The sequence below is a fragment of the Ursus americanus genome, chromosome 13 (genome assembly GCF_024610735.1).
Source record: "Ursus americanus isolate L20-20 chromosome 13, mUrsAme1.1.p, whole genome shotgun sequence".
In the NCBI taxonomy this organism is placed as follows: Eukaryota; Metazoa; Chordata; class Mammalia; order Carnivora; family Ursidae; genus Ursus; species Ursus americanus.
The window spans coordinates 55958066-55985651 of NC_142139.1; the positions used below are offsets into that span (position 1 = coordinate 55958066).

General features: G+C 38.1%; 1 protein-coding gene across 1 annotated transcript; it reads right to left on the minus strand.

The window, feature by feature from the left end:
• On the minus strand, positions 1-27465 carry HPF1 (histone PARylation factor 1). The gene is made up of 8 exons (XM_045798663.2): positions 27324-27465; positions 23732-23891; positions 21515-21704; positions 20255-20353; positions 10829-10979; positions 6679-6766; positions 2673-2845; positions 1-261 (listed from the first exon to the last, which is right to left on the minus strand). Exons 1-8 carry the CDS (start codon positions 27372-27374, stop codon positions 130-132), a joined length of 1044 nt encoding a protein of 347 aa, XP_045654619.1. The 5' UTR covers positions 27375-27465; the 3' UTR covers positions 1-129.
• Between the last annotated feature and the right edge of the window lie 121 nt (positions 27466-27586).

A 27586-nucleotide genomic window follows, 5' to 3' on the forward strand; every position in this document is an offset into this window, starting at 1 on the left:
AGCTTTATAAAAGTTTTTAGTAAATATTTCCATCTATTTATTTTCTGTATTCCTTAAAAACAAAAAAAAAAAATCACAAGTTTAATACTACTGCTTTAAAATATACACCGAAAGAAAGCGAACTCTCATTCATGCTGCAAGTTGGTCTATGTTCTCTTTACTTCTGTTTGCCAAATGATCTTCAATAATTTCTGCAAAGAGATTCCTCTTCAACAGATTATATGCAAGAGGTAAAAGCTGGCCAGCAACTTTGTGAAAATACTGAAAAATAAAAGAATATAACATTAAGCAGAGAATGTAGCAGATGCCCTAGTAAGTAGCAAAAATACACTGAAAAAGCTCTTGTTTAACAAAGCATACTCTCCAAATCAGTTCAGCTACTTTCTCAGTTGGTTAGAAACAGTGAATTCACACTTAGCATTCTGTTCAAGAGGCAGTCTTGTAGTTCTAAAAGACTAATGGTACATCTTGAAGAAAATTCAGAAGAAAACGAAGTTACAATTTTAAGCTTCCTTATTCCCTTAGATAAGGATCATCATCCTTTTTACTTGCTCCAAACTGTATGCTCAAAGGCTTTTTCCTCCTCTAGTGTATCGCCACCAGTTAAGATTTGAATCATTACCTTCCTTAGTTGATACTATATGAAGTGGTAGGCTGAATTGGAGTTTTCAAATCACATTTATTCCCCTTTATCTCTCCCTGATCCCACCATGTAACCCTGCTCTATCCCTTAAGTCACTGCCTTGGGTTTATCAAGTGACTTAGACTACTGCTATTACACACACACACACACACACTCGAAGAGAACCTGGCAATGCTTCTGTTGATGGCATTTAGCACTTACGAGATGCTCAGTACTGTGCTAAAGCTTTTCATGTGTTGTTTAGTACTCATACCAATCATTTTCAATTAAGTTGATTCACATTTTTTGGGCAGGCCCAGCATTATTCTGATTGGTCAGTGACTGTTATTCTGGCTGTTAAACATTTTATTTTTACTAATAACCATACATAAGGTAGGCAGAGAAACACAGTGATATGGTTTGGAGCGGAGTTCTCAAAATAGACTCCCCTGACCAGTGGCATCAGCCTAACCTGGTAATGGGTCAGAAATCCAAATTCCTAAGACTCACCCAAGAACTCGAAACTCGGAGGGTGGGGGGTGTGGGGTAAGTACACGGATCTGTGTTTGAACAGCCCCCCACATGGTTGTGATACATGCTGAAGTTAGAGAGCCGCCGGTTTAGTCTTGCTGTTCACGCTAGTCTACAGAGCAGCAGTGTTACCAGTATCCACGAGCACGTCAAATGCAGTCTCAGGCCTCAGCCCAGATGCACTCAAACAGTCTGCATTTAACTTTCTTCTTGGAGATTTGTATGCACTTTACAGTTTGGGAATTACTGATTTAGACCCTAACTCTGGAACCGGACTGCCTACGAATCTGAGCCAGATGGTTTACCTCTTTATGCCTGGTAGGTGAATAGGTTAAATGAGAAAGGTGTGTGTGCGCGCGCGCACAGACATTTTATAGCTAAGGGACAGAGGTACAATGGTGTCCCTTAGCTACAAAATGCCATCTTATGCAGCTACTAAGTGGGGAAGATATGACTTAAAACCAAACAGTTTAGCTCCAGAAACATGTTATAGACTGTATACCTTGAGGCAACTACAGCGAATAAGCACTGATTTAACTGTTAGGTAGGTCTTTCCTATTTAATAAGCAAAGGTCATGATTAAAAACAACCCCAAAATTCCTGTGTTTTAAATAATTTCAACAAAAGCCTATTTGAAGATACAGTAGCCCCCACCTTATTCACAAGGGATAGGTTTCAAGACCCCCAGTGGATGCCTAAAACCATGGACAGTACCCTCTATATGCTATGTTTTCCTATACATACATAGGTATGATAAAGTTCAATTTATAAATTAGGCACAATAAGAGATTAACAAGAATAATAAGATAGCTTCATTACAGTATTTTGTTGTAAGTGTTCTACATGAATGTGGTGGCTTTCAACATACTGTACTAACCCTTCTTAGGATGATGTGACATGATAAAATGCCTACATAGTAAGATGAAGTGAGGTGAGACGTAGGCACTGTGATACGGTGTTAGGCTACTACTGCCCTTCTGACGGTATCTCAGAAGGACGACCATCTGCTTCCGGTCCACGGCTGACCACAGGTAACCGAAACCACAGGAAGCAAAACCATGGATAAAGCAGGGTAGGGGGTTGGGACTACTGTAGCATTTATGTTTCATCTAGGAAGTCAAACATAAGAACAAATACTCCCACCACAACAGAAAACCAAATGGAGCACTACGAAAGGTGTGTGTACGTATCCATACACATATCTAACTAAAGGGCTATAATATGTCCAATGAGTAAATTCATTTTAATGTGAACCTGAAGAAAATAATCTTGGTTATCCGCCTTTGGCAGAATACAAGATGAATTTCAAATAAATATTTCCAGGCATCTGCTTATCAAAAAGTTCACTTTGGAAAAAAAAATTCACTTTGACACACAAGCTGAATGTACATCCTAACCATGCTAGTGGGGACATAAATGTGCAAGCTCTAGTATGCCTGTATGCAGAGTGCAGTGGGGAGGAGACAGGTTTGGTGATGGCTGGCAGGCAGAGGGTTTTTGTTTGTTTGCTTTTACTCACGTGTGAGCCGTAACAAAAGAGATCCATTCCCAGCTCAAGCCCCATACCATAATCACATTCATCATTAGCAAACTGCACGAAAGTCATCATTTCCTGAATGGGAGCGAAAGCTTGTAGTCTGTCCTCGTCACTTGGTGCCTCAACAATTGTTCTGCAAATTCTCTTGAGGTTGGCTGTAAGAAACCAAGGATATAAAAAGATGATCTACACCCATCATCTAAGGTAAAAAGATATTAAGCTGGGTTTTGCCTCATCAGTTTTTATACTAGTACAACAAATGCCACCTTGATAATTCAGAATGGCAATTTTGTAATTTAAGAAAAATGGCTTAACAAAAAAGCTATATCAGCAAAGTGTGACTATTTTACCATGGATCTAGTTGCAATCATGATTATACATGAGCTTGTAAAGATTTTTAGCAGGCCAGTTCACGGATCAACAAACTGTGGCCATACGTGACCACCCTCTGTTTTTAACTACCCTCACACTAAGAATGTTTTTCCATTTTAACTGGTTGGAAAAAAAACCAAAAAATATGGCAACAGAGACCATATGTAGCCCACCTCTGGGCTAGTCCATATTAGGAGCTGGATTAAAAAAAAAAAAAAACACCAAACAGACCATAACGTTTATTCTTTATTGCCCTGTCCTACCAAAAACATATATATAGAGAAAAAGACAATATAAGAAATAAAAAATCCTTGCCGAATTAAATCTTTACCAAAATGTGGCCATAGCAAAAGTGTAATTTGAGGTAAGAACATAGAGAAAATTTCTAACCTAAATTTAAAAAGCTAGTGGTTTAACATTTTTGTTTTGGCTTTCAACATTTTTTTCCCCCACTACTTTCTGGACGCCGCTGTGCGTCAGATCTCAGGATGCATATGAAGGTACTTAACCGTATCTAATCAGACTTCCTTTTTGACAAATCATACCTCCTTTTTGACAAACTACTTGCCTGAGGATAATCCAGTAATAAAAATAATGGATATTATTCAAACAAACCAACAAAAATACATTTCTAAACCAAGTGGCTGCTATATTGGGGGGAGAGGAAGATCCGTTAACATATCAACAATTACACCTAAGAATGATACATGATTTTAAGTTTTATATATAAGGCACAATATTCTATTGATAATAACTACAGTTATACAGGATTATCAAGAGTGGTAAAGAAATACTAGGGTTTTTAACCTCCAAATATATTTGATTCAGTTGGGACGACTGCACAGAATGCATACTCTATGTGAGGTCACAGAATGTCTTTTGTTCCTTTTCCCTCCTTTGGTGGATAAGTACCACACTGAACAAAGTACACTCATCTCCTATGTTCCTGACTATAAACAGCTGTGACACATTTATTGGTCTGAAACTTTTTTCAGGAGTTTTAAACAAACTTCATAAGCTTCCTTTACTTCAGAAGAAAATCAGTGCCAATCATTTCAAGGAAACTGATCGGCCTCCATCAAAAACCTTCTTAAGGTAATGGAAAATAAGGGGTTCCTTCCTGCACCCAGAGAAGATATAACTTATCAGTTGAGACCCTTAGAATCTCTCTCACCACAGTGCTCCAGGCAGCCCCTACAACTCAATTAGAGTTGGCATGGAAGTGAAGACCTAGTTGTCTCCTGTTAGAAAGTAAAGTCTATCACTTTCTGATGTCTTCTACTTTCACTCCAGGCAAGTCATATGTAGACTACAAAAGAATAAGCAATTTATAACAATTTTTAAGCTATCAAAATACTAAACAGAGATGAAACTATTCAGCTCACCACCAGTGTGAGGAAAAATATGTTCTCCCACCAATAAAAACTTACACAAAAATTCACTTAACAGAAGCCTACCTAGACTTAATACCTAAGTGAAGCCTTAAACGAACCACTCAAAAATGCTGCCTTAAATGTTACTATTCAAAACAATGACTTAGGAGCTTCAATACTTGGTTCTTATATTATCCCTCTTGAACCACCAACTGGAATACTTAAGCTAAGCCACAGTGGTTGTGCCAAAGTTAAAGCTGAGCAACTAGCTGAGCAATTATTCTTTATTTAGCGGTAATAAGCACCCTACAGTCAGAAAGACCTAAGTTTGAGGTCCACATTCCGCCCAAAAATGGGAATAAGACCGACTTTAAAGAGGGGAGGATTACTGCATATATATCACTTGATATAATCTATTATGACATTTATGAATTGCTCAATAAATGGTGTCTTATTTGCCAGTTAGAATGTTATGCTTAAGCAGCTTCAAAGGGGAAACTGGTTACGGACAAACTACACTGGGATTTGCTGAACACTGTTGCACATTAACAAACTGCCGGTCAACTGTACTTCCTGGCAAACAGCACTAGGTAAAAGCAAGATGATATTAGGTCCCTAACTTTATGCCTTGTTGCACTTCCCAATCAAAAGTAATTAAACCACAGGAGAAGCTAGTATCTAGAAGGTCAGCAAAAAGTAGAGATAAATAAAAATGATTTTGGACATAAAAATACAGAACCACAACCAGGGGAGGGTAATACGGTTTACTCCAGGGTACTACAATTTAACACCTACCACCCCCGAAGTTTTAGTGGCTCCTAGATCTACAACGAATGTTCTCAGACTTCCCCAAACAAGCCAGTAACTCTGCTTTATAAAGCTTTGAGTGCACTAGGCCCACAGGTAGGCAGAAGATGAGAGTATAAGCAGAAGACTGAACAGTACGTAGCTGGAGCCTACACTCCTTCCCCATTAGACTGATCACCTCGGACTTCAGAGAGGAGACACAGGACAGAGTAGCCTGTCCAACAAAGAAAATGCAGGCTACCTGTGTAATTAAGTTTTTTCTGGTAGCTGTATTAAAGAAATATGCAAAACTAATTTTAAGATATTTAGCTTAACCCGTTATATCCAAACAGTAGCATTTCAACATATAATCAGTATTAAAAAAATTAAGTTTCAGTTTTTAAAGTTAAATGAATTAAAATCAAAATTACAAATTCAGCTCAATTGCACTAGCCACATACAAAGCACTCTGTAGCCGTGCGTGGCCATATTTATTTTCCCCATGGAATTCCTCTAAAGTGGTAGGGGTACAGAAAAACAGTTGTGATTTAAGACACCAATCTGGGCTGGAGACTCTGCACAACAACGTTTGAGAACAGTCTTTTTAGAAAACTGGTTAAACATGCAGACTTCTAGGTTCCAACCTCAAAGACTAACAACCAGGCCTGGTTAGTTCTGTTCTGAAAAACGGATGACCAATATTACATGTGTTTAGGCAGGAATACTTGGTTCTTGAGGCAGTGCTGATTTTGATTTCCTTCTAAATTTTATCCTTCTTGTAATATATAAGGGAATGTCAATAGGGATGTTCACAGTAAGAAGGAAATGGAAGAGAGGGGAAAGAGTTGTGAAGTGCTTTTTCCCCTCTTTTTTCCAAATAGCAACAATGAGATTTTGTATCTAAAGAGTCCATTTGCGGAGCTTTCGTACTTGTAAATGAGGTAGTTCAGGGTCTTGGGCTTCTGAAAGCTAAACGGTCTTACATACAGATGAAAAAATTTTCACAAAGAATTCTACAACCACACACTACTTCAGTAATTGTTTTGTAAGTTGACTATAACGTCAAATGTTCCTAAGTAGTTCAAGGAAAAGTAACCCAGGCAATAGGTTAAAATTCTTCAAACTCTTAAAATTAACTACCACATTTTGAGCCCTATTAGGCAAGCACTGTGCTAAGAACCTTACATACTCTTTATATGGCAAACATCCCCATATATGAATGGTAGTCACCATTATTAACCATTTCAGAGATGGAAAAAACAAGGTTTAGTGAGGTTAAGTAATTTGCTTAAGGTTACACAGCTATAAACCTAGTTTTAATTCAGGTCTGACTGACCCTAGACCTTGAGCCTGCTCTTCACCCCTAAAGTCTAGCGACTGTCCCACAAAAGGCATACTTACCTACTTCTCAATACAAGGAAAACCTTCCTCACACATTTACATAAGAAATACATTACCATCGGTTTCAGGGAGCTCTCTGTACCCAACATCATTTTTATCTACTGGGACAACCAAGCCTGCACCATGAAAGGTCTTCGTCACGACCTAAATAAAAACAAATAAGACTACTGGTAAACAGACAAAATAGACATGGTACATAGATAAAAACGACGATGACAAACTCTCCAAAATAAATGTACACAAACCCTCAACACTTCTGTCAAAATGTAACATTTAATGACATTTCATTCAATTTGGAGTCTACCGCCAAAGTTTAATATTATTTCTTCAAAATTAGTAAAAGTTAAGCATGTGAAGAAATGATAGAACAGTGAAACTGGTTTTTACTAATTGCACTCAGGCAGAAGTCTGCACCCTGATTTGGGAGGGAAGAATGCCAATGCATCCTATTATAAGAGGCAAGCCAGAATATAAGTTTCCTCTTAGATCACTGTATTTGCTAGGCAGGAAGCATAAGGAACTGAGCCTAAAGGGTCAAGGAATACTTTCTGTTAGCAGGAAAATGTGTTGGGGCAGAATTCTTCTCGTCCATCTTGCCAAGTTTAGGGCCCCCATTTTTACCTGAAAAATTCAGGCTTGTTTTTGCAAACTTCCCCCGAAGTAGGGCAATTTCCAGTTTTGTGGTGCCCTTTATAGAAGCAAAATAACAATAACCAGTGATCTTAAGTGGTAATCTTCAAAGACAAGAACAGGCCCAACCACAACTACCACCATAACCCTTCCAGTCTACATTCTTCTTTTTATTCACAACAGTGGCATTATTCTTAGGTCTTTCCTTAACAAAACAACTACTTCAAATATTACACTTATTTGTGCAGCCCAGTGAAAACTGCCAAGACAGCAGAAGGACACAAGCTCAAAATTAGCTATTCATTTTAAAATCTTCTCCCCTAAGTCTCTAGATCTTAAAATCTATTTCACTCAGATGACCCCAATCTTTTGCTTCTTTCATTCTTTCTTAAGTAACAGAAGGGACAGATTATTCAAAATAAGTTCTCAGACAACAGCTCACCATTTGGAAAAAACAAAGTCATAGTTACATCTTACTCTTTATACCAAAATAATTTGCAGTTGGATGTCAGGATTAAGTGTAAAAATAAAGCCAATGAAATTACTAGAAGGCAAATATTTTTAATAATTTTAGATTGGAGAAGGAAAAGACAGACTTGACTACATAAAATTTAAAAAAATCAAAAATCAAGAACAAAAGATACTGATAAAAATATCTGCAATATATATAACAATAAAAGTAAGATAATGTCTTTAAACTATAAAAGAATCTTACAAGGAAAAAACATCCAGCTTAAAACACAAGTGAGAAAAGGTGAATTCTAACCCTGACAAAAATGGCCAAACTTCAGGCAGTTCACCAAAGAAATACAAATGGCCAGTAGGTCAGTGAAAAATATTTCATGTCCTTTATAATCAAAGAAATGCTAATGAAAACAATGACATATCATTTTATATTTATGCACGTGGAAAAGACCAAAAGGGACTGCTAATATCTAGTAACGGCAAGGGTATGGGGAGAACAGGCACTCCCACGTTGCTGACGGAAAAGTAAACCAGCGTCACTCACACAAGGAAGTTTTGCAAACAAAGAAAATAAACTCCACAAAATGAGAAACCAGCAAAGAAAAACTACACGTACAGCCACTCTAAATCACTCTGGACCTGGCAATACTACAATTTCTTCTAAGGAAATAATCAAGTAAGTGTGCAAAGAAAGTCACAGAAGGCTATATATGGCAGGATTTGTCTTTATTTGTGAAAACTGTTAAGCAACCTAAGCTGCAGCACAGTGCTCCGCAGCCATTCTAAAACTTATGAGGTGGGTCTTCAATTTAGCAATACGAAATGATAATTATAATCACAAGCATAAAAAAGCAGGTCATAAAACAGTATTGATAATGACAGAAAAAGAAAACAGCCATATAGTTACTGGCTTCTCTTCCACTCAGGCTGACACACAGCAAAACCCCGGGATGTATGTATTTTCATATTTTTCACAGATGATTAACTGCACTAATTTTCCATAAAGAGGTAGCAATTATTAGCAAAGCACCAGAATCCTAATTTTATTATCAAGAATAGGATTACAAATTTAGGAAAACCCTGTGCAAGGGTGGGGGACATTCTGGGGCATCAGAGTCAGAGGATAGAATGATGGAAGGATGTATCCTCATTTTATAGCAACATTAAATCCGTATTCATTTTTAAAAGTGAAATCTAGGTATAAAAAAAGGTAAAGTGGCACATGGCCAATCAGTAAGACGGAGTAGAAAGAAAGCTAAATGTCAAACATATGAATTTAGGTCTCAGGTCACTTATGATTTTAAATAAGGGAACAAAGCCTCTCTCTGTAAACCCTGACTTACTGGTCTATGACACAGGATAAGAATTCCTCCTGTTTGCAGATTTGCTGTAGAGGTTGAATGGGGTAACTCGCAAGGGTTCTGCATTCCGAAGCATCGTAAGGTATCATCGGTAGAGAAACAATTGTTTCTCGCGTGCTGTATAGTGCCCTATTATACTACGATGGCTATGTTACTCTCCCACATAAGGACAAAGCCACTAACTCACGTATACGAATGGAACTGAATTTTTCGGAACTAGAAAAATAGGAATTGAATGAATATCTGACATTAAAAGAACAAACTTCCTTTTTAATAGAAAAGGAACAAAAAGCAAAATCACCACCTTGTTGTCTTTGGAGGATAAAATCATGGTTGTCTTTTAAGTTCCTTTTTTTCCCTTCATATTTATGTTTTTACCAGTTAATTTTGTGGACAGAAAAAATATATACTAAAAAGAAACCTCATGGGGAAGGAAGCCAGGACAAACATACCTATGAAATTTAAACTCCAATGTCATCTTATGGTTATGGGGAAGAATTATGGAAATTTCATCTGAAATAAATTATAACTGATGGTAGAAAATAAGGTTCTGATGAAAGAATTTGCTATCAGCTATTTTGTCTACAGAGGTACCATATTTAGTCAAGATAGATTAGGAATACATAAGTATGAGGCAAGAAATGCTCATTAGGTGGGAGAGGCTCCCTATGGAAACTAGGAAGGTAAATGGCAACATAATATCTTGAAGTAACTTAAAAATGTCCCCACTGAAGTGACTTTCATTCAAATGCACAGTTTTAGAAATTATTTCTGGCCTCAAGGACTAAAGGAAGTCTTGCTGAGACTGCAATTGAGTGACTATAACTATGTATCATGCCTGCTGCTGAAGCAGGATTTTCAATAACCGAATACACCAAACTACTTAGTTACCAGCGTTAGTTTATCCAGGAGTAACTAGTACTTAACTTGGCCTAGAACTTTCAGATGAACCAGCCAGAGCAGATAATGGTGGGAAACAGGAGCGCCCTCATTCCGCAGTGATAAATATCCTTCTCCACCAGAAGTTAAATCCTATCGAATTCTCATTTACCCCAAAGCAGAATTCTTCTAGGTTGTCTGTTAACTTATTCTGAAATTTCTAAGTGAAAAACCAAAGGATCCAATACCCAGAAGTCTTTGCTGTTTACAAAACACTCCACTCACAATGCAGGTGTTAGGAGAGATGCAAAAGGAAATGCTAATGGGTTCACTAAGGGAAAAGGGGACACGACTGCTTAGACACACATCTGCTGCAGAAAACGAGCAAATCTCAATATACATTGTCTTCCAAACCCTTTAACTGAACTACTCTAAGGCATACCTTCACGAAACTACTCCCCCAAAACACCTTGCACTAAATCAACCATCCTTAGCTATTAAGCAAGAAATTTGGGTAAATACTATGCACAAAGCTGCTTTCACCCAATTCTCTGAGATGAGCATCTGGTAAAACAAGATGAAAAGAGTGGGAAATCCCGGCATGAGCTAGTAACCAGAGCAGCGCGATCTGCTCGCGTGACTCAGCCTGCCTATCAACCTGTGAGAGCCACCCAAGCCCTACTCCAGGGCCATCCTTCTAGCGATCCAGGGGCTCGGCAGCCCTGGAGGGGGCCCCTGAGGGGTGACATCTAGCTCTCCTCAGGATGGGGCAGGAGAAGAGAAGGATAAGGTATAGGTGGGAAGAAATCAAAAGAGGAAAAAATCCTATTAAATAGCAAAATGGTCTGAGACTAACAGATTTAAACCATACTTTCTTATCTCTCTGTTTCATCTTCATGGTTCTCTGTTCCAGTGAGTACCCCAGTTCTCTGGCTGCTTCTGTGAGTTTTTCATCTATGTTTTTCAAGAGACTAGTTTTCTTTTTATCTGTTACTTCCTTAAGTTTTTTCATCAGAAATAATCTGAAAAAGAAGTAAAAGCCTTCATTATTATGCAGGCCCCTGTACTAAGGACACAGGCCTTGGGAAGTTAAGGGAGTACGTTACAGACGTCAAATTCCATGCAAGAGAAAGACCGCAGAATAATTACCAACAGTTCTCTCAAAACCCCTAACAGACTTCTTCAAACAAGAGAAAAGCAATTATTAATAAAAGAGCTACCAGTCACAGAAACAGCAAACATGATTCAAGTTTGTATGGTCTCTGTAATGTCTGTAATAAGGATATAAAAGGTATTTAAAAAGCTGAGATTCAAACCAATTTTAAGCCATATCACTTAACATTAACAATGGCATACTGCTTTGGAGAAGTGTGGCATAACAAACAGTATGTAGATACCAAAAAGGATTTTTTTTCAAAAAAGAGCCAGAGGATACTTACAATACTTAAGATCAGCAGATTTTTTCAAATGTTATCTACAAATTTGTGTTAAGATAAATTTAGAAACTATAAAAGGAAATCAAAGCTACTTTATAAGCTTATACAAAAGCACAAACCAAAATAATTTGTATTTATTTATTGACTGATTTAGATGACAGAGAGCACATGAGCAAGCAGGGGGAGGGACAGAGGGAGAAAGAGAATCCCAAGCAGGCTCCATGCCCAACGCAGAGCTTGTTGTGGGGCTCTTCTGACAATGCTGAGATCATGACCCAAGCCGAAATCAAGACTTGGATGCTTAACCAACTGAGCTACCCAGGCGCCCCTGAAATAATTTTAAAGTACGTGACTAGTACAATACATTAATGCCAGTTACAGAAATAATTTCATGTTTTATCATAAGCAGGTTAAGACTCTGCCAGCAGAGCAGAAGGTCAAGTGTAAAATGGAAAGCTGGAAGCAGCACTCAGTTGGACACAGAACTCGACCCCCTTTCCCTATAGCCACCTCTAGACATCCAGGAAGAAACTTGCCTCTATTCACTACTAACATTTGACAGTTTGCTACAGGCTGGGCACTGTAAAGAGCTTAGAACATTGAGACTGGGTGCTATTCTTACCCTCATTTTACAAATAAGGAAACTGAGGCACACAGGACAATCAACTTACCCAATTCATAGAATGAGTATGAGTAGATTAACGTGCACAGAAACCAAGACCACTAAAATCATTGTCTTTGGATTACAGTACATATATTATATCTGTTACCTTCAATCTTAACCAGCTGTATATCAAAAGAATGTATTTACATTAACCAGAAAAAAAAAAAAAGCAAACTGATCATGTCAGGCCTAGGTGAATCAATCTTTATAGGCTTCCTCATCCTGTCTGGCATATGGGCAGACAGGCCCTCAAGTACTCTGCGCCACGTGTTTTAATACTTCCATGCACACACTATTCCCTTGCCTAGAACACTCTTCTTCCCATTCTTTGTAGTAAGTTCTTACACATTCATCAAGGTCTAGGTAAAATATCCTCTTTATGAAGACTTCCACCACTACTTAAGGCACCTAGTAGCTGTCTTCTTGTACTTATCATATTATTATGACTACTTCTGTATCAGTTTATTAAGCTTTGGTCTCTTGGCTTCAAACCTACTCTCCAATACTCTGCTTTGTGATGCTTAAAGTTGAAATATGCAAACTGAAATAACCACCATGAACAATTTGTACTCTGTTACATTAAATCTGCTGGGATATACCTTGAACCTTGAATGAATCCTGCAGTGGTCATTTGGAAAATACCGGTTCAGTAAGTTATGTAGATCTGACAAATATTGAAAATTTTCATTTTATCAAATTCTCTCCATTACAGAAATTAAAGATGACACAAACAAATGGAAAGACATTCCATGCTCATGGATTAGAAGAACAAATATTGTTAAAATGTCCATACTATCCAAAGCAATCTACAGATTTAGTGCAGTCTCTATCAAAATAACAACAGCATTTTTCATAGAACTAGAACAAACAGTCCTAAAATTTGTTATAGAACCATAAATGACCACAGATACCCAAAGCAATCTTGAAAAAGAAAAACAAAGCTGGAGGTATCACAATTCCGATTTCAAGTTATACTACAAAACTGTAGTAATCGAAATAGTATGGTACTGGCACAAGAACAGACACAGATCAGTGGAATAGAGTAGAAATCCCAGAAATAGACCCAAAATTATACGGTCAATTAATCTTCAACAAACAAGGCAAGAATATGCAGTGGGAAAAAGTCTCTTCAACAAATGGTGATGGGAAAACTAGACAGCTAAATGCAAAAGAATGAAACTAACCAGACCACTTTTTTATACCATACACAAAAATAAACTCAAAATGGCTTAAGGATCTAAATGTGAGGCCTCAAACCATAAAATTCCTAGAAAAGAGCACAGGTCATAATTTTTCTGACATCGGCTGTAACAACAGCTTTCTAGATAGGTCTCCGAAGGCAAGGGGCAAAAAAGCAAAAATGAACTACTGGGACTACATCAAAATGAAAGCTTCCACATAGGAAAGGAAACAACCAACAAAACTAAAAGACAACCTATTGAATGGGAGAAGATATTTGCAATGACATATCTGATAAAGGGTTGGTATCCAAAATACATAAAGATACATAAAGAACTTATACAAGTCAACACCCAAAACACAAATAATCCAATTAAAAAATAAGCAGAAGACACAGACAGACCTTTCTCAAAGTAAGACATACAGATGGCCAACAGACACATGAAAAGATGCTCAACATCACTCATCAAGGAAATGCAAATCAAAAGTACAATGAAGGGTAGCTGGCTAGCTCAGTCAGAAGGGCTTGTGACTCTTGATCTTGGGGTTGTGAGTTTGAGCCCCATGCTGGGTGTAGAGATTTCTTAACTAACTAACTAACTAACTAACTAACTGCAATGAGATAACCACCTCATACCAATCAGATTGGCTAAAATCAACACACAAGAAACAACAAGTGTTGGTGAGGACATGGATAAACAGGAACCCTCATGCACCGTTGGTGGGAATGCAAACTGGTGCAGCCACTGTGAAAAACAGTATGGAGGGTCCTCAAAAAATTAAAAATAGAATTACCGTATGATCTAGTAATCACACTACTGGGTATTTATCCAAAGAACACTAATTTGAAGGGATATATGTACCCCTATGTTTACTGCAGCATTATTTATAATAGGCAAATTATGGAAGCAGTCCAAGTGTCCATCAATAGAAGAATGGATAAAGAACATGTGGTAAATATATACAATGGAATATGATTCAGCCCTAAAAAATGAAATGCTTGCCAACAACATGGATAGATCTAGAGAGTATAATGCTAAGTGAAATAAGCCAGTCAGAGAAAGACAAATACCCTATGATTTCACTCATATATGGAATTTAAGAAATAAATGAACAAAGGGGTTAAAAAAAAAAGACAAACCAAAAAAATCCTTAACTATAGAGAATGGATGGTCACTAGAAGGGAGGTGCTGGTGGGGGAATATGTAAAGGGAATTAAGAGTATACTTATCTTGATGAACACTGAGTAATATATGGAATTGCTGAATGACTCTTGTACGCTTGACACTAATATAACACTGTATGTTAACTACACTGGAATTAAAATTAAAAAATAAAAATTCTCTCCATTATATCACAATGTGAAAAAAATCATATTACTTAATACTACCATCAATCTCATTAAAAAGTCTTTAGGTAGTGAGAAGTGATTAAGCTCACAATGGTGATTACGAGTTTCCTTAACTCTAATTTTTGCTTTTGAAATCTTAAATTTTATCACTGACAACAAATATAGTCACAGTTGTTTTCTTAGGCTCATTTGAGAAGATGTCTGCCAAATACCCATGTTAGAATACCCAAAATTTGTCAGTCACTCTCTCAAGTAAGTAAACGAGAGAAAAGTTCAGCTCCCAAGTCAATCTCACAAGACCATGTTTCTTGAGACAAACCTTAACATTTGAGTATGCAGATGTGCTTTCCACATACTTCCCATTTCATCAAATGTTAAACAGATGTGTGTACTCGCTCAATGGTAGAGATCTAATATCTTTACTGCTTCACCACTGACCTTCTTAAATGACATTCACATAAAATTACTGCTATGAATAATACAATGACAACTGCAAATCCGGTGCCACTGCCTTGATTTCTGTCAAGGTATCATCAGCATTACCCACCATTACCTTTGTGTCATTGGTGCATAAATGACATATTATCAGAAATAGTTTTGAACTCACAGTTCTGCTAAAAAAGTGTTAGGCAACTCTGGAAGTCCACACACCACTGTTTGATAACTGCTGTTTAGGTTATAGTTTCAAACCTGAATATATATCAGAACCTCCTGGATTATTGGTTAAAAGTACTCTGAGCTTGACACGTGTCCAAAGGCAAGGGAAACAAAGGCAAAAATGAACTATTTGGACTTCATCAGGGTAAAAAGCTTTTGCACAGCAAAGGAAACAGTCAACAAAACCGAAAGACGACTGACAGAATGGGAGAAAATATTTGCAAATGACATATCAGATAAAGGGCTAGTACCCAAAATCTATAAAGAACTTAAACTCAACACCCAAAGAACAAATAATCCAATCAAGAAATGGGCAGAAGACACGAACAGACATTTCTCCAAAGAAGACACACAAATGGCCAACAGACACAGGAAAAAATGCTCAGCATCACTTGGCATCAGGGAAATACAAATCAAAACCACAATGAGATACCACCTCACACCAGTCATAATGGCTAAAATTAACAAGTCAGGAAATGATAAGGATGAGGGGAGAAAGGGAACCCTCTTACACTGTTGGTGGGAATGCAAGCTGGTACAGCCACTCTGGAAAACAGTATGGAGGTTCCTCAAAACGTTGAAAATAGAGCTACCCTATGACCTAGCAATTGCACTACTGGGTATTTACCCCAAAGATGAAAACGTAGTGATCTGAAAGGGCATTTGCACCCCAATGTTTATAACAGCAATGTCCACAATAGCCAAACTATGGAAAGAGCCCAGATGTCCATCGACAGATGAATGGATAAAGAAGATGTGGTATATATACAATGGAATATTACGTAACCATTAAAAAATGAAATCTTGGGAGCTTGGGTGGCACAGCAGTTAAGTGTCTGCCTTCGGCTCAGGGCGTGATCCCGGCATTATGGGAGCGAGCCCCACATCAGGCTCCTCCGCTATGAGCCTGCTTCTTCCTCTCCCACTCCCCCTGCTTGTGTTCCCTCTCTTGCTGGCTGTCTCTATCTCTGTCGAATAAATAAATACAATCTTAAAAAAAAAATGAAATCTTGCCATTTGCAACAACGTGGATGGAACTAGAGGGTATAATGCTAAGCAAAATCAGTCAATCAGAGAAAGACAATTATCATATAATCTCACTGATATGTGGAATTTAAGAAACAAAATAGAAGATCACAGGGGAAGAGAGGAAAAAATGAAACAAGATGAAACCAGAGAGGGAGACAAACCATAAGATACCCTTAATCATAGGAAACAAACTGAGGGTTGCTGGAGGGGAGTGGCATGGAGGGATGGGGTAACTGGGTGATGGACATTAAGGAGGGCATGTGATGTAATGAGCACTGGGTGTTATATAAGACTGATGAATCACTGACCTCCACCTCTGAAAACAATAATACATTATATGTTAATTTAAAAAAATGTATGAATGCATATTATCAATAACTTATTGATTATTTAATAAGTTGACCCATGCTCTGATGTATTGGCCCATTTATTCTTTTACTAAGTACCAAATGTTTTACATTGTATTTGGGCCTGCACAAACTGAGCATTCATTAAATGACTGTTCATTCATTTCAAATATTCAATTAAACTTAATTAAAATTACAGAAGTATAATTTTGGGCTACATTTAGATATACTCGTAACATGTATTTTAAGAAGATATTCCTGAGTCCTATGCTAGATATATTAAAGTGGCATCTCTAGAAGTAAGACGGGCAGAGTTCAAGGTAAAGCACTTTTAACCAGTAACTCATGGGGTTCTGATACACAGGTTTGAAACCATTAAATAGCAGTTATCAAAGAATGGTCTGGGGACCCTGTGGGGTCCCTGAAACCTTGCAGGAAGTTCGTGAGGTCAAAACTATTGCTACAATTAATTTAGAGGGAAAAAAAAGCGAAGAGAAAAAAAGTACTCTTAATTTTGTGGTCCAAAGACAAATATTTTATAGACCATATGAAAATGGAATCATCCCATGTTACTCTTTTATTTGACCTCTTCATATAATGTATTAAACATCTTTCCAAATCAACAAATCAATAACCTGGTATTAAAGTGTATTGACATTCCATATTTATTTACCTAATTTTCCCTGTTGCTGAATAGGGGTGTTTTCTCCAGTTTTTCGTTTTTTAAATAATCTCTAATATAAACACATATTTGTGTACCTAAAATTTCTTTAGATGAACAGCTAGGGCGCCTGGGTGGCTCACTCAGCTAAGTCACTGATTCTTGATTTTGGCTCAAGTAAAGATCTCGGGGTTGTGGGATTGAGCCCCACATCGGGCTCAGTGCTCAGCGTGGAGTCTGCTTGTCCTCTCTCTCTGTTCCTCCGCCACTTGTGCGTGAGCGTGCACTCTCTCTCTCAAATAAATAAATAAATAAATAAAATCTTAAAAAAAAAGGATAAATAGGTAGAAATGGAATTGCTGATTTAAGGGTATAAATGTTTACTTAGCTCAATACCTGGCAATGTTAATTATCTGTCAAGAAATCTTGGAAAAATATTTAAATAACCTTATTCCAACTGCTCTCTATAAAGGTTTTATCAATTAACACTTCAATCAGTAAGATTCCTTACACTCTAACCATCAATAAGTATTACCATTATTTAATCTTTACTAATTTTTGCTGGCTGAATTTGTATTTCTTTGGCTATTACTATTTTTAAAGATTTTATTTATTTATTTGAGAGAGAGAAAAGAGCATGAGCAGGGGGTAGGGGCAGAGGGAGAGGGAGAAGCAGACTCCACACTGAGCAGGGAGCCTGATGTGGGGCTCTATCCCAGGACCCTAAGATCATGACCTGAGCCAAAGACAGATGCTTAACTGACTCAGCCCAGCACCCCTTTCTTTGGCTATTATTAAATCTTGCACAAAGAGAACTAGTTTCTCTGGGCATAAAAATAATTTATTACAAATGGTCTTAAGAAGACCTTATTCAGGGGCGCCTGGGTGGCTCAGTCGTTAAGCGTCTGCCTTCGGCTCAGGTCATGATCCCAGGGAACTAGGATCAAGCCCTGCATCGGGCTCCTTGATCAGCGGGAAACCTGCTTCTCCCTCTCCCACTCTCCCTGCTTGTGTTCTCTCTCTCGTTGTGTCTCTGTCAAATAGAATCTTAAAAAAAAAAAAAAAAAGACCTTATTCAGGTTGATACAGAAAAAGGAAGCAAATAACATTAGGTACTCAAATACTTCCTGGTCTTCACCTAATTATAAAGTAATCACCAGTGTTTTGTTTTTTGTTTGTGTGTGTTCTCCAATAAGCTAAAAAACAAAACAAACAAAAAAACCCAGAACAGTCTTGGATTATTTTAGACAACTATTACATCTTTCTTTTTAAAAAAGATTTTTAGTAAGCCTAATAGACTTATGAAAAATCAGGCATTTTTGCATGCCCAAGTATTTGTAGAATGAATAAATTATCAGGGAGCATCTATTACAGGCCAGGTACTGTGCACAAGGAAAAGCCTCTGCCCTCATGGAACACGTATGTTAATGTAAGAGACAGGCAATAAGTAAACAACTATAGTTTCTAATAAAGATACCACCAATTTAGACTGAATAAATCTAAACAGCTTAAAAGTATATATAAATTATAGATAGCAAGAAACGCTTTATAAAAAACTCAGCGGTATCAGGAGGCAAAGAACTTTTTTTGAACATCCACCATACAGCTGCTCTTTTGGCTCCATCAGTAGGCATGCAGCAGTCTGGAGGGGGCACAGGTTGACTTAGTTTAAATTCTGTTTACTGCAAATTTGCACTATTAAGTCACAGAGAATTTAGGTCTTTTTTTTAAATAGGGTATAAAAAGGTCACAAAACACGATCTATTTATATCTAAGTTGACAAAGATGGCTTTCTCCATTTTGTGACAACGTGAACTCGCTTCAGTCATGTCTGTGGCTGGTAGAGTGTCGACTGGCTCAGGAGGCTCCATTTCAAACCCTTACGTGAAGTAGGAGCTTGCTACCTTTCCCAGACTACTCTGCGCTCAGGCTCCACGTGGTGCTTAGCTTCTCTCAAACAAACAATTCCTGGAAAACGGCAAGGCTGGGAGAGATACTAGGTGGAGACTGTGTGTCTGTTTCTAGAGTGAGTCCAGTTAGAGGCATCGGATTGTGCTGCAGCAGCGCGGCTGACATTTCAGTGCCTGGGCCGTTAGCTTCCGTCGCAGCTAAGGGACAGAGGCAGGGCATTCCTTTTACTGCCACAGGTTAAGTCAAAGATAACGCGGTCCTACAGCCACTCGTGGCAGCAGATCCTGACTGCCCAGCTTCTTGGTGGTGGCAGAGTGAGCCAGTGCTGCCATACGACCGGCATTCCTGGAGACTCCGTCTGCTCCACTGGCCCTTCCAAGATTTTCATGAGCACCTGCCTTTTTTTTTTTTTTATTCTAGTAGAGTCAACCCAGTGTTATATTAGTTTCAGCTGTAAAATATAGTGATTCAACAATTTACGAGCACCTGCTTTTACTGTATTAAGTCTTTGTTAGAACTGTACACAATGCGTTCTTGTAATGAACTCTTAATGATGGTGTTTATTATTTTTTTTAAAGATTATTTATTTATTTATTTGACAGAGATAGACAGCCAGCGAGAGAGGGAACACAAGCAGGGGGAGTGGGAGAGGAAGAAGCAGGCTCCCAGCGGAGGAGCCCGATGTGGGACTCGATCCCAGAACGCTGGGATCATGCCCTGAGCCGAAGGCAGCCGCCTAACGACTGCGCTACCCAGGTGTCCCAATGATGGTGTTTAAAATGTCTAAAAAAATCTTTTGGTTTTGCTATGGGACTAATGAAGTCAAGATTAAATAATAAGTAAATAAATTTATTCCTTAAATAAAATAATGAGTTATATAAGAGGTATTTTTTTGGTGAAAAGTAGAAGTGTGGATAAGAATATCTGCAAAAATCATGGAAATGATCTTTAGGAATCTAAATTTTGGAGTTACCTCAATGTCCCTCAGTGAGGGACTGGTAGAGAGTACAAAAATTGTAAACAAATATTATAAATAGGAGAGGGATTAAAAGATTTTCTTACTTGATTGCGGCAAACACATTATCTCCATTTTGAACAATTATGCAGTTTTTCTTTGCTTCGTTTGTACCAACATATACAGGAAGTTCATCAGGAGAATCCCTGTTTAAGTAAAAGATATTAAAAATTTAGCTGCCCATAATTTATCAGGCAAGTAGAATTTTAAGCCTATAGACAAGAATTTATGTTTGTAGGTTTTTAAGAAATTGGGACAAATTTGCCAGGTTTAAGCGCTAAGTTTCTTAGGACTATCACAACACATTTCACTTATATAATAGATACTCAAATTAAAATTCTTAGACCTAGTTACTTTTATACCTAAATACAAAGGAAGGGGGAATAAGGCCCGTCAAAAGGAGGGAAAATTATATGCGATCCTCTCTGTTTTACAGTCTGGGGGGGAAAAAAGGTGGAGAAACAAGAAGAAACAGGACACATAGGACTGTAAAACCTGAGAGGTGAAAGGATGCAATTCATATATATATATATATATATGTATAACCAAATCCTTTTATTTTACAATCAAGGAAACAGAGATAAAGTGACTCAGCCAAGGTCCTAGTAAGTTAATGGCAAAACCAAAAGCAGAATTCATGTAACTCAATCCTCAGCCCTGTGTGCATTCCATGGTACCACAATACTTCTCACAAGGCATGTTTCTTCTACTTCCTCTATTATCCTACGGTTAATCTTTAAACAACAGCATTTCTACTAGTAGAAGTGCACAAGGTGTTTTTATCTCTCAAGCTACTCCGATTTCTTAATATTCCAAGCATCTTGCATGTATCCACTTAATCCTCTTAAATATTCCTATCAGGTATGTACAATTATTATCCTCATTTTCATGAGAGGAAACTGAGGCATAGAAAGTCACAATCACTAAAGGTGACTGGCACACAGTCACTCAGATAATAGAACCAGTCTGACCCCAAAGCACATTCTTATTTCTATGGCCCCTGGAAACACATGGCTAATTTAAGACATGGCAACTCTCTAAATTATTTTTCTTTGGCTGAAAGAGCCCTCCTGAACCCAAAAGGTAATGAAAAGTTTATAACCACAAAGGAAAAACCAGTGAGGTTCAACCTCAAGAGTCCACTCATCCTAGGGTGGGTTAGAAGGGCAAGATCAAGACCATCAATGCCTAGGGATCCACCAATAAGAGGAAAATATGGCCTTCATTGTTGGTGAGTCCAGTGAATGCCTACTTATACTCACTAGAAGGCCCAGTAGCTGCATTCTAGAGAAGAAAAGATCCTTTACCTGAAATACCCCATGTGGAACTGAGTTTTATTATCTCCAATAATAATCGTCTGGAACTCAGGAGGATCATAGTAAAATCTCCAGTGAAGGTTAAAATTCAGGCTTGCTGATTTTTTCTTCATTTTATGTTTTCCGGCAAGGATATCATAAGGACCCACTAATCGAAGGCCAAGGCTTGTGGAAAGTGAATCTATAAATTAAGTAAGTTTATTTAGACAATAACTTTCTGAAGGCAGATAGAAAATAATGTTTTTTATTTGTAAACTATTTCTAAGCAATTTTCTTAAAAAAAAAAAAGCTTCCAAAGTAAAAGAGCTTCAGTTACATTTGAAGACATTAGTTATAAATACTCGATGAAAAATCAGAGCAATGAAAATGTGGCACCTACATTTAAGATTTTCTCTTAAATTTACTTCATTTCTTACATACTGCGATTTCTTATTTTGGCCAAAGCAAGACTGTTCAGTATTCTTATGGGCATATTAAAGCTTTGAACACTTACCTTGTCTCATTACTAGTTGTTGTTAGCCTCAAATATTTGTAGCACACCCATATTAAGGGAGAGACAAGACAGACGTAAGTGAATGTGCGTTAAGGAGGGTAAACAGTTTAATAAAAAATGTATTTAGCGAAAATATTTTCTTGCCCTTCCCTCTATCTCAGCTAACTATCACTCTCAATTCCCTTGCCTCTGGCCTAATCCTAGATGATTCCATCTTCTTTCTCCCTCCACAGATCACAGGGAGATTGCTAAATAAAACCAGAGTCACGGAATGTAAACTTCAACTGTATGTGTTCAAAATATGCTTTTATAACATCAGATGGGTCCTTGTTCCTTCTTTAAGAGAATAAGCACTCCAGGGAGGACCTGGATATGTAAGGAGATGGGAATGAAGAGAGGAAGAAAATTCTTCTAAGAGAAACAACATGAATAAAGGCCTAGAAACAGTTTATTTAGAGGGAGGAAAAATAGTTCCGCTTAGCCGGAACAGCATATACTAATTTTTAAAGCAACAAAAAAACTAAAGTCATCTATCTCATTAGCCCATAGAGATAACAAGGTTAATAGTCTGGTATATAATAACAATGTATTCCTCCCTGTATGTATATAAATATAGAGATATTTTAAAGGAAATCATACTGTTTTGCAATGTTTTCTTTTGTTTTCCAGTCTGTCTTCACTTAAATTTTCTGAATATTTTTCCCTGCTATTAAATATTTTTTCATAATTTTTAATAGCTGCATGATATTCCATTGATAGACATTTACTGCTTCTAATTTTTTTCTCTTCTGAACAATGCTTCAGTGAACATCTTTACTAATACACGGGTTTTTTTGTTTGTTTTTGTTTTAAATAGGCTCCACACACAGTGTGGGGCCAATGCGGGGCCTGAATTCACAACCCTGAGATCAAGACCTGAGCCAAAATCAAGAGTTGGATGCTTAACCAACTGAGCCACCCAGGCGCCCCTTTGCTAATACATGTTTGTGCAGTCATGAATATTTTTAGACAAGTTGCTGCACAGTTTAAGTGTTTTGCTATACGCCAAAATTCATTGTTATCTACTAATCCACATTTCCATCAGTAGTATATGGGAGTACTTCTCTCCCACCTGTGAAAACATGTGAAAAGTAACTTTGTCACAACCATTATCAGTTCTTTGTCCATCCTTTCGGACAGTATAAGCACACAGAAAGTAGACGGGAGTATGTGCATCCTTGACTTTTTAAAAAATACAAATGGTAGCATACTCTATACGCATTTTCTTTCTCACTTGAAATATTTCAGGTGCAACACTTTATCATTATCTAACATCTACCTTGTTCTTTTAAAATTATGAATATCCATTGATAGATGTATTAGTGATGGGCTTTAGGCCATTTCCCATTTTTGTTTCAATAAATATCACTGAACATAATTTTTAGTTCACCTAATCCCTAAGTTCCTAGAAGTAGAACTGCTAAGTCATACTAAAACTCCTGCCACACAGCAAAGCACTGGTTTTCTTTCAAACCCTCATCAAAGCACATTGTGAAATTATTTACCTTTGCCAGTATAACAGGTGATAGTCACATATTATTATAGGATTATTTTATACTTCTCTTAGAAACATCTTTGAAAAAGTTCCTTTTCTGTGAACTGTTTAGATCCTTGGTCCAGTTTCCTACTGTCTTTTCCATTGGTAGAAGCAGGAGAATGATTCTGGAACAACTCACCAGCTGGCTTTTCAGGATCAAGCTCTTCACAGAACTTCCAGAAGTGATAGAAATCTTCAGGCAGAGGAAGCTTATAATGATTTTCTACTTCTTTTCGAAGGTCACTGGAGACATCAGCTTCACAGGATTTACTCTTCTTCACATCAACTGTTTTTTCACACTGAAAATCAGCATACAAAACTTTGTCTCTCCAAAAGTAACAATACTGCCCATTTTTGTTCACCCAACTCTGAGAAACATGTTTTCCCTAAAACTCTACAAATGGTATTTCTGAATAAAATCTGGGGATTCTTCTGGGCAAAGATAAAAGGAAAACAGTATAATACATAGCGGTCAAGAAGGATGCACACAACACATCTTTAAATATATTTCTCCAAGATAATGGAAACAAAATTAAAAAAAAAAGTATAAAAGAAAAGGTGAAGAGCAGGAAGAATAAGGAATAGGAAGGTTTTGCCTTCTTTGGATAAATAGGTCATCATACTTTTTGTTAAAATGGATTCAGTGATCACACCAGAAGCCGACTGTCAGAAATAACTGGATAAAAAGGGATTTACCAGCTAAAACAATTATTTCAGAAAAGGGCCTTTCATGTCAGCACTAGGTTATAAAACTCAATCTCTAATATCTCTGCAAAATGTTCATTGTGAAGTACGATAGGTTTTATAATGCCTATTTGATAAATTTCTCTTAAGATAAAATGTTGATGGGTGCCTGGGTGGCTCAGTCAGTTAAGCATCTGCCTTTGGCTTGGGTCATGATCCTGCCCCAGGTTCAAGTCCTCCGTTGGGCTCCTGCTCAGCTGGCGGAGGGGGGGGGTCTGCTTCTCCCTATCCCTCTCCTCCTTCTCCAAGAAAGAAAGGAAGAAAGGAAGGAAGGAAGAAATCTTAAAAAAAAAAAAAAAAAAGATAAAATTCTATGTTAGAGGTTACATATCTTTAGCAATCAGTTTTTTTCTTTCTAGGAAACTAGATCTTTTTTTTTTTTTGGATTAAGTTCCTTCCTTTTTATTCTTCCTTTCCACCTGTATCAGTGCTTCTCAACCAGGAGTGATTTTGCCTCCCAGGGGACACATGTAGTAATGTTAGAACTTTTTAGCTCTCACAAATTTAGGAGGGTGCTGACATTTAGTGGAGTAGAGGTCAGTGATGCTAAGCATTCTGCAATGCACGGGATTAGCTTCCTCAACAAGCACTTAATCAGCCTCAAAATGTCCAAGGTGTGAGGCTGAAAAATTCTAGATGTTTCTCATATTTATATTCTTCCATTCTCCCAGGAGGCTCAAGGTTATTGATGTTACTTTACGTATCAAAGTCAACACAATATATTTATGAATTAGATGACATACAAGAATGTTCTTGATAACGCTGTTTCTAAGAGCAGAAAAGAGAACAAATGAAAATGCCTACTGACGGGAGGATACAAAGTTACAGGATTTCAAATAATGGAATATTCCACTTAGCGAAAAGGAAAATAAAGCCACACGCAACAATATAGATCAGTCTTAATAATATAATGTCGAATGAAGGAAAAAAGTCCTTGAAGTTCATACGCAGCATGATAGCCTTCTTAAATTCAAAAACAACAAACAAATACTGTTTGTGATAAAGTTATAAAAAGAAGGCAAGGGAAAACATAAGGACAAGGATGGTAGCGACATAAATGGGGCGACAGGAAGTTGGGCAGAAAAGATAGGCGAGGAACACATGTAGAGCTATTGTCAGGGTTTCAGTTCCGGGGTAGGACAATGGAGTCACAGGTGTTTTTTATATTATTAAATAAGGTAAAAGAGGACCATGCATTGACCAATAACAGTTTATTATGCCAAGGATTGTGTGTCTGAGGTCATAAAAAAATTATATGCTGTTGAAATATGGATCCAAAAACGGATGCTGATAATACATAACAGTAAAAACGATAATAAATAAATAATACTAAATAATAGTTATTACGCACTTACCATCTGCCAGGTCACTGTTCTAAGCACTTTCTGTGAATTAACTCATAACTCATAACTCCCTTGTGAGCTAGATTTCTATTATCCACATTTTACAGATGAGAAAACTGAAGTAAGTTCCCTTAGGTCCCTAACTAGAAAGTGAAGGAGCAGTTAAATCCAGGTGGGTTGGCTCCACAGCACAGATTCATTCACTTTACACTGCTTTCTCCAATTACTTACAGAACAGTAGGAACATACCAAGTGATGACCTAACCTCCCTTATGTTTTTATAGAGGTCTTTTGTTAGGCTTTCAAAGACTGGCTCAAACTTAAGATGTTAGAAGGAAAAGCCTTAATCTACCTTACTGAAAGGCAGTTTTTCCTAATGGTTAGGCTGTCTGGGTTGACTCTTGACCCTTCTGCTTTCCAGCTGTCACCTTGGGGAAGTTACTTAACCTGTACCTTATTTTCTCATCTACAAAAAGGACACGTAGTACCTATATCACAGGGTTGTTAGGAGGAGTAAATTGTAAAAATACACAGAATAGTCGCAGTACATAATATTTAAATGCTATTGTCTCTACAGACTCATTTTCATCTTTGGTATTTTATTTCTAATAGTATCACTCAGTCAAAGCAGTTTATTGCATCTTCAATGGGAAATAGATTTTTTTTCAGCTTTGTCTTACCTCACACGTTACTTCAGCCTCCTCAAAGCCCCAATTAACTAGAATTTAGGGCAGCTGTCCCCTTCATAGGCTACGCTAATCCTTTACTCTTTACCTAGAAAGCATAACCCAATATAAGTAATACCCAGAACACTGCCCTCAACCAGTTAATTAAGCTCTCTACACTGTCCTGCTCTATCTGGTTTATAATACAGACGGAGTAATTCTGAAAACCGTCCTTACCACAATGCCAATTCTTTCCTGCCTGACTCTCCTCATCGCTACAGCAGTATAGAGCTTCTGAAATCGTACAGAAGTATGAGAACGTGCACATCCTTATGCCCTCCTCCCCCTCATTAGTGCCTTTCCCATCTCCGAGTCCAGCCAGGTCCAACTCCGCTGTACCCAAACATCCTCTACACTTATTTCTATTTCTTATCTCTTATTTCTCTTTTGTGCCTTCAAGAGCCATGTCCAATTTGAATTGCCCTAAAAGATTTCCTTAGCAACCCCTTGGGACTTAGATCCTCCTTCAATGTTTCCACAACACTTTTTACACAACAGCGTTACAATGCCAAACAAAAAAATTTACAGTAAAATACATATTCACGGCGCCCAGCTTCCGCAGGCTGGGGGCCGTACGTGGGGCAGTGGCAGCATGATGCATCTTGGAACCGCGGCGCCCGGCACAGTTCCTGGCGTATAATCGGTTTCCAATCAATTTGTTGCTGGTTGAACGAATGAACCATTGGTTATCCTAATCGGCTTCCCCAGGAACCGCACCGGGAAGAGGGCAGAAGATGCAAAGGCGCTAGTTCTTTGCTCCAAACCCCAGCAGAACGGGAAATAGCGGTGCTGGCGCAGACCGCCGTTCCCGGGCACGCAGCGGCCACTCAATGATTACTGGATACATGCAATGTGCTGCCCCTTGGTTCCTTATCACCCAAAGAGCCTTGCGGATCCCACACATCCTCTGTAGCAGTACCTGCTGCCCCTCCCCGCCGGGCCTGCGCTTGCCACCACCGCCAGCAATCATTCTGCAGCTACAGTGCCAGCGGAATCCCGCGTCCCGCCGTTGCTTCCGAGCGCCGCCGACTGCTTCCGGTTCAAGAGACACGAATCTGAATCTCTGCGCGGCCGCGCCAGTATAGGGGAAAAGCTTCGCCTGTGCCCCGCCCTCCAAGATCCGAGGAGGGGACCGGCCGAAGCTCCGCCCACTCGCGCGCAGGGCGTGAGGGCGCTGCCGCC